The following is an 11,121-nucleotide window of genomic DNA, read 5'->3' as shown; positions in this document are numbered from 1 at the left end:
GATTTAATTTAATATTAAGATATGAGGGCTGGAAAAAATAAAGATTATCAACTCCTTAAAATGCCTTTTTAATATGCTTCAACTTTTGTGTTATTGAAGCTTGGGGCCTCAAATTTGAGGTATCGGGTCTGCTTGTGACAGTCATTGAGCATGCAGTAAGAGCGGTGTAATTGGCAGGAGTAGGAAGGGGGCTGTTTATTACACTAGTTCCATAAGTTTTATAGTAACGATTTCTTATTTGTCGATTTAACAACTTTGGGGACTTTAATGAATTTGGATTGGTTGGTTCATTAAGATAATTGTCATAACATTTCAACTACTAATTGTTATCTACAGAGGGTATAATTTGTTGTATCATCGTTGAGGATGTACATCAATTTATCGGCCATTGTCTTATTCCTTTAGATCCCTTGCTAATCTGCCATAAAAATTTTTTTTTAAACTAACAATTCTCTACATTCATCTTGTATTTCTAATATTTACATTAGATCTTTATATAGCAAAGATTCTTCTAATAATACAAAGTGTATTATTTTAATTCATCTATCCAGGGATCTAAAGGGATAAGACAATGGCCAATAGATAGATGTTGATCCCCAATGAGGAAAACAAAATTACCCCTTCTCTAGATTAAAATTAGTGGTTAAAACGTTTGAACACTTAACTTTATTAGCCAACCAATCTAAACGCACTATAGTCCCCAAAGTTGTTAAGCCAACCCATAAGAAAATATTGTAAAACTTTGGGGACAAGTGTAATAACCAGCCCATTGTCTCTTTTCTTTCTGCATCTGTCACTGATATATTTATTACGTCATATATTACCAATGAATAAATACGTTTCCCATCAAATCCAAAATTGCAGGGAGGGAGGGGACATTAGGCTGTTTATTACACTAGTCCCCAAAGTTGTTAAGACAACAATTTCTTAATCTTTGTCTTAACAACTTTGGGGACTTTTGTTGAATATTGATTGGTAAGTTTATCAAGTTGGGTGTTGAAACGTTGCAACCACTAATTGTAATCTACAAAAGGGGAAGCTTTGTGCATCATCATTAGGGATGTATTCAAATATATCGGCCATTGTCTTATACCTTTAGATCGCTGTCTAAATTGTCATCTATAATACAAAGTAGAACGATGTCTGTCTGTCCGTCTGACCGTCTGTCCGTCCGTCTGTCTGTCTGTCCCTTAAGATCTCGGTAACCACTGAACCGATCGGATTCTACTCTTCAGGGTATCTACCTATTGGTCCTGTGGTGGTTTTAAGCTATTTTCTCGGGGGGTGGGACACCCCCAACCCCCCCCAAAAACCAAAAAATCCCCCCCCATTTTTTTTTTTTTTTTTTTTTTTTTTTTTTTGAAGGAGTTTCCATGGTCCTTTATGGTCTCTCGCAATAATTTTTTTTTATCACCTCTTGGGCAAAGCCCCTAGAGGCTAGGGGCGAAGCCGCTAGTAAAAGTATAAAATAATACGTGAGAAACTAAAGGAAAATAAAGTGATAGTTAAATAAGCCGGAAGTTTACAGATTCGTTTAATCATTAAATCGTTTTATCAAAAGTAACAGGATGTCTGTCTGTTTGTACCAAAAGATCTCACTAACTGCTGGATAGTTCTCCTTTACAGCGAAGCTTCTCATAGATCCTGGAAAGGTTCATAATCATTAAATATACTTTTCCAAGAGAAATCATCCCTAAAAAAATAAAAGATTTATTTAAAAACTGAAATTCAAAGTGGGGAGGGTCGACTTCCCCCCCCCTAAAATAAACCTTAAGGTCTCTAGGGGCGTATCCGCTATTATGCATATGAAAGCAAAGGACAACAAATTAGACATCGTTTAAAAATTAAATAAAAAAATTGGTAATTGTAAAAACATAGCATTTCTGTCCTTCACATAGCAAATTCTTGCAAAGCATAGCAAATTCTTGCAAAACATATATAGGGGTCCCAAACTCAAAAACAGAGTTTCAGCGCTCTCCGACCACCCGTTCTCAAGATATGGGCACTTGGTGTCCTTGGTACCCACGGTTAGATTTGGGAAATGGTTCGAATCCTTAAAAAATTAAAAAATTATTTTTGGGCTTAGTCAAAATTTTGATCAAAAATTTGAAAATTATTATTAAGTGTCAAAATATTTTTGGACTTAGCCAAATTTTTTAAGGATTCGAACCATTTCCCAAATCTAACCGTGAGTAAAGGACACCAGGTGCCTGTATCTCGTGAATGGGTGGTCGGAGAGCACTGAAACTCTGTTTTTGAGTTTGGGACACCTATATATATGTTTTCAAGAATTTGCTATGTTTTGCAAGAATTTGCTATGTGAAGGACACAAATGCTATGTTTTGTGAGGTTTTGCTATGTGAAGCACAGAAAAGCTAAGTTTTGCAAGATGAAGGACATAAGCAGCCTTCCTAATGTAAGAATTTGTCAGACAAAGGACATAAGTCACCTCCCTTAAGTTAGATTTTGTTAGATGAAGGACATAAGTAGCATTCCTTAGACCAATTTCCAGTGACTTCTGTCCTAATTAGGAATGACTTTGTTTTCTTTCCATGATCCGAATTATTTATCCTTTAACCCCTGTATAAAAGAGAGAGAGAGAGAGAGAAAGAGAATTGCTCTGTATACATAAACAAGAGACTTTCCGATAAAATATTTGTAGTCGGAGTAGAACCATCGGAACTGAATTAACTATAGTTTAGAGGCCTCTAGGAGCATTTGAGTTAAGGGAGGGGTAAATAGTCAACTTTTTAAAATTATAAAATGTTTTATTTTGGGAGAGGGGTGATCATTTTTTTTTTCTAGGGTCGATTTCTCTTAGTATTAGTACTCCCACCTTAAATTGTTATAGACCTCCCTTGGACCTATTGGAAGCTTCATTATAAAGGAGAACCCTATCGGTTCAGTGGTTAGCAAAATCCTTTTGGAACAGACAGACATCTTTTATATAAAGATAATCAACAGTAAGTGATGATTATATCTCTTAGTGTTAATCCAGGCATGTTAGAATTGTCCTTTTCATTTCAAACTTTGCTTAATTGTTCCTGTATTAGTTAGGTACGATTTATAAATCGTATCAACTCTGTAATTGTTACCAGCGGTTCCGTTCGTCTATTACTTTTAATTTTTGTATGATATAATTATCCTATTTTGACTTTTTGAACAATGATTCATATGAAAACACAAGGTGCAATGTTTGATGCATAGCATAAGGTCCTAAAGTTAGTAATTTTGTAACAATTTATAATTATATTTATATTATATTCTTTTAGACTTTAATTTAATATTCTGCTTATTAAGTTCTGTCACTCTACAAGTGTTAATGTCTTACCCTATGGTTTTAAAGCTTCTCTGTTATAGATTCTGTAATCCTTGTAAAAAATTTATGTTTTAAATATTTTTTTTTGTGAGTGCATTTGAAGCGAGGCTAATCTACAAATCAACCACAAAATATAATGTGTCCCTAGTTTAAACAACATTCTAGATCGATTTTATCATTACTTTATAAGGGTTTAATTTTTTTTCGAAATTAGAAAAAATGAAGGTGCTTTCCATCGTTGATATCTATATTTAGAAGATTCGCTTCCAAGCAGTTTACTGCAGAGGATTTTGCCTGGGGAGGGCCTGGGGGGGGGGGGGGCGAAGCGTACCCTAAAATTTTAACACCACCTTCTTCTAATATTAAGGAGGGCGTAAGCTTTAGACGGGTGTATTGTAGACTACAAGTGTGGTGTTTTTTATCCCCCACCATTAATTTTGCCAGTGGGTTTCTGCACGCCTCTGGTTACAAGTCTAAAGATCATCTAAATATCAACAACATAAAGATTTGACATAAGATTGATTGATAACCTTTTAAATTTAATTTCATCAAGAAAACGTCATTAAATATTTCTATATTTCTAACTAAAATATGTTATGTAATAAATTACCATTGTTACATAGTTTTTTTAACAAATATAAACGAATATTTTTTTTGAATATTGCTTACCAGCAATATTTTACCGTGAACTGCAGTAGATCCATTTTTTTAAATTAAATTTTTATTTTGAGTGGTTGAATGTCTTAGTTATTTTAAGTATGAAATTACCCACTCTACAAGTCTACATAGATTTATTTAATTTTAAATATAAGTCTCTTATTCATAAAATTTCATCAATTCCTGTATAATATAAAGTATTTAGGGCTTTTGGTCTGAAGCTTATAAGATCTCAACAACTACTTAACCGATTGGGTTTTCCATTAATGGTAAGCGATATAAAGGTCATGTGATTATTTTATTTTCAGATTTTAATCTTTGTGATGGGTTTAGGCTGTTTTTCTAGCCCTTTTCTGTCCCATTCAATACAAAGCCCCTAAATGCCAGGGGCGTAACCCCTAGTTCATAATTTTTCCTCAATGTATAAACGCACCTGCACCCATTGTTTCTTGGGGATCTATATTCAAAAGGAAGCGAGGGGGCAGGAAATAGCCTAAAACCATCCTAAGACCTAATTACAAAAATAAAAAAAGCCTAAAACTATTCAGGACCTGTGTGTAACGTCCCTACCATGAAAACTTAATTATGGTACTTGGTACTTGGGTAGATTGTCATATGTCCCGGGAAGGTTTATAACTATTTTGGGGGAGGGTACCACCACCCTCCCAAGAGAAATCACAATAAAATCAAAAATATTAAATATTTCCGCCGCATAGTGTCGCTAGCATAGTCGCGCTGCGTACACGCAAGAATTTAACAATTGATAACATAGACAAGTTATTTATCAAATTAGATATTTAAAATAAAAAAAAACATTTAAAGGCCACTAGAGGCCTCTAGGGGCGTAGCCGCTAGTATTTTATACAATACTAGATGCCTCGCCCCTATTCTTTAGGGTATGGCGTATAAGAATTGAAAAACACCCTAAAACAACCCAAAGACAATTATAAATCTTTCCTGAAAATCGTGACTAGTATGTTCCTAGATCTCAAGCTTAATTGAATATTAACTTATAGATTTTTAATGTTAAGAATGATTTGTTTGACAATTCTAATCTCCATCATTTCAAATGTACATGTAAGTATCCTGGAGCTGCTATTCAGCAAATTAATTCCATTTGAAATGCAGAAAATTAAATATTTTGTTGGAGTAAAGTTAGAGTATAACTTGTTTTTTGGTGTAACTTTAAGGGAAGTGGGTTAGAAGGAGTGAAAAAAGGGAAGGGGGTTGAGGGGAAATTTTCACTTAGAATTGTTTGTCAGAATCACATTCCCTTTTCCCTGGTAAGTTTCAAAGAAATTGATATATTTATATTACTTGGATGTTGCACCAGATTTTCATGTTCTCTGATAAAGTAACACTCACAGCTGGCTAAAATAAATATCCCTCATCCACTCCCTTTACCTCATCCCTTCTCCTCCTACTCGATGAACGAACTAACCAATCTATTAGGTCTATGATAGCAAGCTAAATTGACGACAAATTTCCCCCTTGTCAATATATCCACGTATATGCTATATCCATTATCTTAGATTTGCTGTTTATCTTAAGGTTCTTCAGAAATCTTAAGGGAGAAGCCAATGGACGAAAAGTATAATTATATTTCCAATGATGATAAACAAAATTACCTTTGCTGTAGATTTAAATAATTGGTGAAAAATATTGCACACCACTAGTTTAATCACTAGGCTAATCACAATTTTATCACTTTCGTAACAGGAATCCCCTTGCAAAGCTTGAACTAGATAGAAAATCTCCCACATGCACAAACTAACGAACAAATCTATTCAATACAATTGTACAGACAGACGAACAGATCATTTAAGTAGAAAAATTTTTTACTTTTAAATGAAAGCTTCTTAAATTCATAAAGCTAAAATTCTATATTTTTTTAATCGATAAATAATTATGAAATCTTTCATAAAAAATTATAAATTACTAATTCGTTTTGGATTAGATTATTTTATCATCTTAGAATAGAATATGAAATAATTTCATGAAAAACAATATTTTACTACATATTACGATGGGAATATAAAGAGTAATAGAAAATAATATTAATATAAATGTGTAGTATTTGGTAGTGGTATTTGAAATAAAAGCAGGAAGTAGATAACAGTGTCATTTCTTTGTGACATACGGACGGACGGACGTCCAAACAAACCATAATCATAGAGTAGATGCGCTACTAAAAACGTCTGAAAAATATGAATGGCAAAGAAATATTGCAATTAATAATAATGCCAGATCAGCAAAATAGGAAATTATTTTTAGGGTTTTTATAGACATAAGCTGCATATAATGAGAAAGAAATAATCTAATAAAGATAGAGTAGAACTCAGGAATCTAAAGGGACAAGACAATGACTGATAAATTGTTGTATACCCTAAATTATGAAACGCAAAATTACTCTTTCTGTAAATTAGAATTAGTGGTTCTATTCTTATCTCTCTAGTTCTAACCAGGAAGGGAGGGGACATTGGGCTGTTTATTACTCAAACGTTTCAACCAGGGGTCGGAAGCCTCACGTAAGCCGCGCATAAGCCTTAGTTTTAAACCTGCTTGTGAGCAGAAAAAAAAATTTAAGAAAGAAGGATTGTCTGCTAAAGAGCCGTTTTATACATCCAGTTGAATTTTATAGTGATAAAATCACGATTTCACTGAGGCTTACACGCGGCTTACGTGAGGCTTCCGACCCCTGGTTGAAACGCTTGAGTAATAAACAGCCCAATGTCCCCTCCCTTCCTAATTAGAACTAGAGAGATAAAAATAGAATTATTGATTTAATGAAATAATATAGTAATAAAATGAGGTTTCCCCAAAAGAACCTAATCGAGCATAGAAACCCCACCCTTGCCCCTTTATTTTTAAAGTACATGAAAAATTATAATTGAGGAAGAGGACAGTTTTTCTTATAACAGGTTAGATTAGGTAAGTTTGAGGGCAGGGTAGCCCTGCGGGGTTAGGCCACCACAGGGGTTATGCACAGGAAAAGAAACTACCTTACTTTATTTTAAACTTTTTAAAAAATGTGGTTGGTGGGGATTCTTAGCCCACTAGGCACCCCTTTCTTTTACATACAATTTGAGAGACGGCGTAAAGTTGCACCAAAAAAATGACGTCATACAATAAAGTTGACCAATGAGAGACCAGTTTACACTGTAATTGACCAATGGTAAAATTTATACTGGCCTCTCATTGGTTATTTTATCGTATAACGTAATTTTTTGTGCCACTTTACGCTGTCTCACAATTTGATCAAAGGCATTAAAAAAAGGAAGGATGCTATTCTAATGATGACATTAATAATTATAATTTTTTAAAGGTAACAGAATCTAGAGGCGTTAACTTATCAGCATGTATGCCTAATAATTTAGCAAGGATTTCACCCAGGTATAGATAGATAGATTAATAGATAGATAGATAGAGAAATAGATAGATAGATTGATATATATTTTGATTGATAGATAGATATATAGATAGATAGAAAGATAGATAGACAGACAGACAGACAGACAGACAGACAGACAGACAGACAGACAGACAGACAGACAGACAGATAGACAGACAGACACAAATACAGACACACAGATAGACAGATGTATAGACAAACAGACAGACAGACTAAATGACTGACGGACAGAAAGACATACAGACAGACAGAAAGAAAGAAATACAATACAGATAGACAGAGAGATAGACAGACAAACAGACAGGCAGACGAACAGACGGTTAGTAGATAGATAGATAAATTTGAAACCAGAAAAATTTTTGCTTAAAACCTCCAAAATAAATAATGTACATAAATGAGTAATAGTATTTAATATTTATTTAATGAGTAAATTAATTTAATGCCTAACGATGTGTAAATAATACAAAATTAATAGCAAAAAGAAAGCATTTACTGAGTAATTCTTTTCAAATTAAAACTATACAAAAGAAACAAGGATGTTGAAATACAATAGTAGCATTCCTTTTGCAAATTGCAAATGAGTAAATCCGTGTAATAAAGTAACAGGATCTCGTTAATCGCTGAACCGATATGGATTTTTACAATGTTGTTCTTCATAAGTCTTGGGAAGGTTTATAACTATTTTGGGGAAGGGTACCATCACCATTCAAAGAGAAATATTACTACAAGATTGTATTTGATTAAAATATCAATAGACATACAGACTGACAAATAACTATCCCCCTATCTACCCACTTTAGCCCCTCCCCTCATACTGGATAAAAAAAACTCACCAATAATTGGTGCCATCTTAGCAACCTTAGCAAATCGACGACAATTTTTCTCCGCTCATAACATTTATTCTTACATTAATCATGAGCATGAAAACTTTAATAGAGTACATAGATTAAATAAAAAATATAATTTTAAAAAAGTAAAAATTTTCAAGTTCAGTAGTTTAAGAGGTAATAATAGGCATTAGATACAAATATCTTTAATTATTAACCTTTTTGATTTTTTTAAGGTTGCATAAAATCTGTGACCGTCTAATGAAATCAATCAAAGAGTTTGAAGCTTTAGAAGAATACTTTCAAGTTTCAGGTATAGGGGCGTCAACACCCTCCTCAATATCAAAATTTTTCACCCTCATCCCAAACACCCCAGGATAATCTTGTGCACGCCACTGATTTACGACTTATAATTGTCGTCGTACAACATTTGCCCTGGGATCTAAAGGGATGAGACAATAGCTAATTGTTTGATGTACATCCCCAATGATGATAAACAAAATTAACATATCTTTATGTAACAATCAGTAGTTGAAACGTTTGAACGCTTAAATTAATGAAAACACCAATCAAAATTAAATAAAAGTCCCAAATAAGAAAACATTGGGGACTAGTGTAATTAATACCCCAATTACCCCTTCCTCCCTGAGTTATGCCTTTATTTGATGTAACCTCTGGGGTTTTTAAGACAGTTTGACTTCATAATAACGTTTAATACAGTCTAATTGAAATCATCTGTGGAAGGAGGGGTCATTGTACTATAAATAATACACTAGTCTCCAGAGTTTTATAATAACGTTTTCTTATTCGTTGGCTCCATAACTTTGGGGACTTGTATTTAATTTTGGTTGGTTGATTCATTTAGTTGAGTGTCCAAACGTTTTAACCACTAATTATAATCTACAGAAGGGATGTTGTGTATAGTAATGTGGGATGTACATAAATTTATTGGCCATTGTCTTAGACCTTTACATCTCTCTAATTATCACTATTTATATTTAGATTGGCGTCTACAGGGAGATGGAAATGGCCTAGAAAATCTACGAAACCGACGGGGTACCCAACATGGAGTGAAACGAGAGCCCCAGCCGGGTCATGTCTTCCTTAGGTAAAAATTTCCTTCAATTGCATGCTCTTCAATATCTAAGAAACCGAGACCGGAATATATTTAGCGCTTAAAACCTTATCTATAATACAAAATAGAAAATGTCTGTCCATCTTAAACTTAAGATCTCAGTAATTACTGAACTGATCGGACTGGACTCTTCTGGTCCTGTGGTGGGTTTAAGTTTTTTTTCTTGGGGGGTGAGACAACCCCAACCACCAAAAAAGAAAAAATCCCCCACCTCAAAAATAGCAGCTGGTAAATTATAGAAAATTATGCTTTCGAGTCGCGAGAATAAATTATTTTAATTTTAGATTTGGGAGAGGTTAAGCAAGAAGATAAAAAAAAGAAAACTGAAATTTTACAAGAAATAATAATAATAATGTATTTCAAAATTCTGTAATGGTACAATATTGCATATTTAATAATATAGTCCAGCGACTATTAAGGGAATGGCACTCAGGTTAGTGAGGGTCAGTCCCTTATTACGAATACAATGTGATATACTTTGATATATATATAAAAGACAAGATAATTATGAATTTTTAGTATATTTAATAACAGTTTGTATGCATGTTTGCTACCCAGAATTTCTACAGTATACGTCGTAAGGGAGGACAGTATTTTGTCCTCCCTCAATCACGCTCAGTGATTGTGACCCCGTAGGGGCCGACGGCTGTATTCGTTAGTTCACTCGTATGCCTGTCCTTATCCTGAGAAAGCCCCGTGAGGCAGACCCAAGCATCAAAGGAAAAAAGGAGAAAATTTTTTTTTGTTTGTTTGTTTGAAGTAGATACTATTTAATATTTTGTATATGGATTAAAATCATAAAAATATTTATAAGAAAATAAATTCATTTTAGATAAGTGTATAAATATGCAACTTGTATCATTAGATTTTTATTATATTTTTGATTTTTTTTAAAAATTAGAATTAAGTCAGAAGAAAGTATTGTTTTATAATAAATTTAAAGTTGGCTTCGACACCCTCGGGGCTAAGAAAACTGGCATTAATTTTAGAATTTTTAATTTTATTATACACGGAAATCTGTCTATTATACGATGCGATAAATAGCTATTTTTTAATACCAAATTATTTGTGATAAGTTACCATAGATTATAAACAAAGTCTTTCATTTTTATTTTTGTTTTAATAAATTTATATTTATTTCTCTTAATTGTAAATTAATTTCCAGTTTCGATTCGAAACCTATTAATATTCGATGGATTAGAACCGTTTTTCAGCCATAATGATAGCATCGAATTATATCCAGTATTCTACGAATATAAAAATGTACAATCATAAGATTAAAACCAATTGTACATTTTTTATCCGTGAAAAGCTGTTTATTATATGATGCGATAAATAACTATTCTATAACTAGGGTACATACTATATATGTTCGTATGACCGTCAGTTCATCATTTATAAAAGCACATTGCAACAAACCTATTACACTAGTCGATAAAGTTTTAAAGTAACTTTTTTATTCGTTGGCTTTTCAACTTTGGGGTCTTTTGATTGGTTGTTTCAAACGTTTTCACCACTAATTTAAATCTGGTGAAGCATTTTGTGTATCATCATTGGGCATGTACATCAATTTATCGGACATTGTCTTATCCCTTTAGATGCCTGACAAGGAAATGGATATATTGACAGGGGAATTGACAGTCCTCAATTTAGGTTTCTAATATGGACCTCATTCATTGGCAAGGTCATTAATCCAGTAGGAGGGGAGGGGATGGGGTAATGGGGGGTGGTTGGAGGGCATCGTATTTTAGCCGGCTGCAAGTATTACTTT

The 11,121-nt window shown here is 33.3% G+C and overlaps 1 protein-coding gene across 1 annotated transcript; it reads left to right on the top strand.

Moving 5' to 3' along the window:
- Nucleotides 1-4,996: 4,996 nt before the first annotated feature.
- Nucleotides 4,997-10,441, top strand: LOC145334535 (uncharacterized). Its single transcript, XM_080179997.1, has 5 exons — nucleotides 4,997-5,053; nucleotides 7,302-7,369; nucleotides 8,452-8,528; nucleotides 9,218-9,323; nucleotides 9,635-10,441. The coding sequence occupies exons 1-5, from the start codon at nucleotides 5,000-5,002 to the stop codon at nucleotides 9,648-9,650; spliced, it is 321 nt and encodes a 106-aa protein (XP_080036123.1). The 5' UTR covers nucleotides 4,997-4,999; the 3' UTR covers nucleotides 9,651-10,441.
- The last annotated feature ends 680 nt before the right edge of the window (nucleotides 10,442-11,121 follow it).

Source organism: Acartia tonsa, chromosome 12 (genome assembly GCF_053477335.1).
Source record: "Acartia tonsa isolate MP-2025a chromosome 12, ASM5347733v1, whole genome shotgun sequence".
In the NCBI taxonomy this organism is placed as follows: domain Eukaryota; kingdom Metazoa; phylum Arthropoda; class Copepoda; order Calanoida; family Acartiidae; genus Acartia; species Acartia tonsa.
Note: the sequence above shows the minus strand (reverse complement) of the source record. Positions and strands in the feature narration are given on the sequence as shown.

Coding starts and splice junctions, on each gene's coding strand:
- LOC145334535 (XM_080179997.1), top strand. CDS start 5,000: ATGTTAAGAATGATTTGTTTGACAATTCTAATCTCCATCATTTCAAAT. Junction 5,054..7,301: donor CCATCATTTCAAATGTACAT/GTAAGTATCCTG, acceptor AATTTTTTAAAG/GTAACAGAATCTAGAGGCGT. Junction 8,529..9,217: donor AGAATACTTTCAAGTTTCAG/GTATAGGGGCGT, acceptor ATTTATATTTAG/ATTGGCGTCTACAGGGAGAT.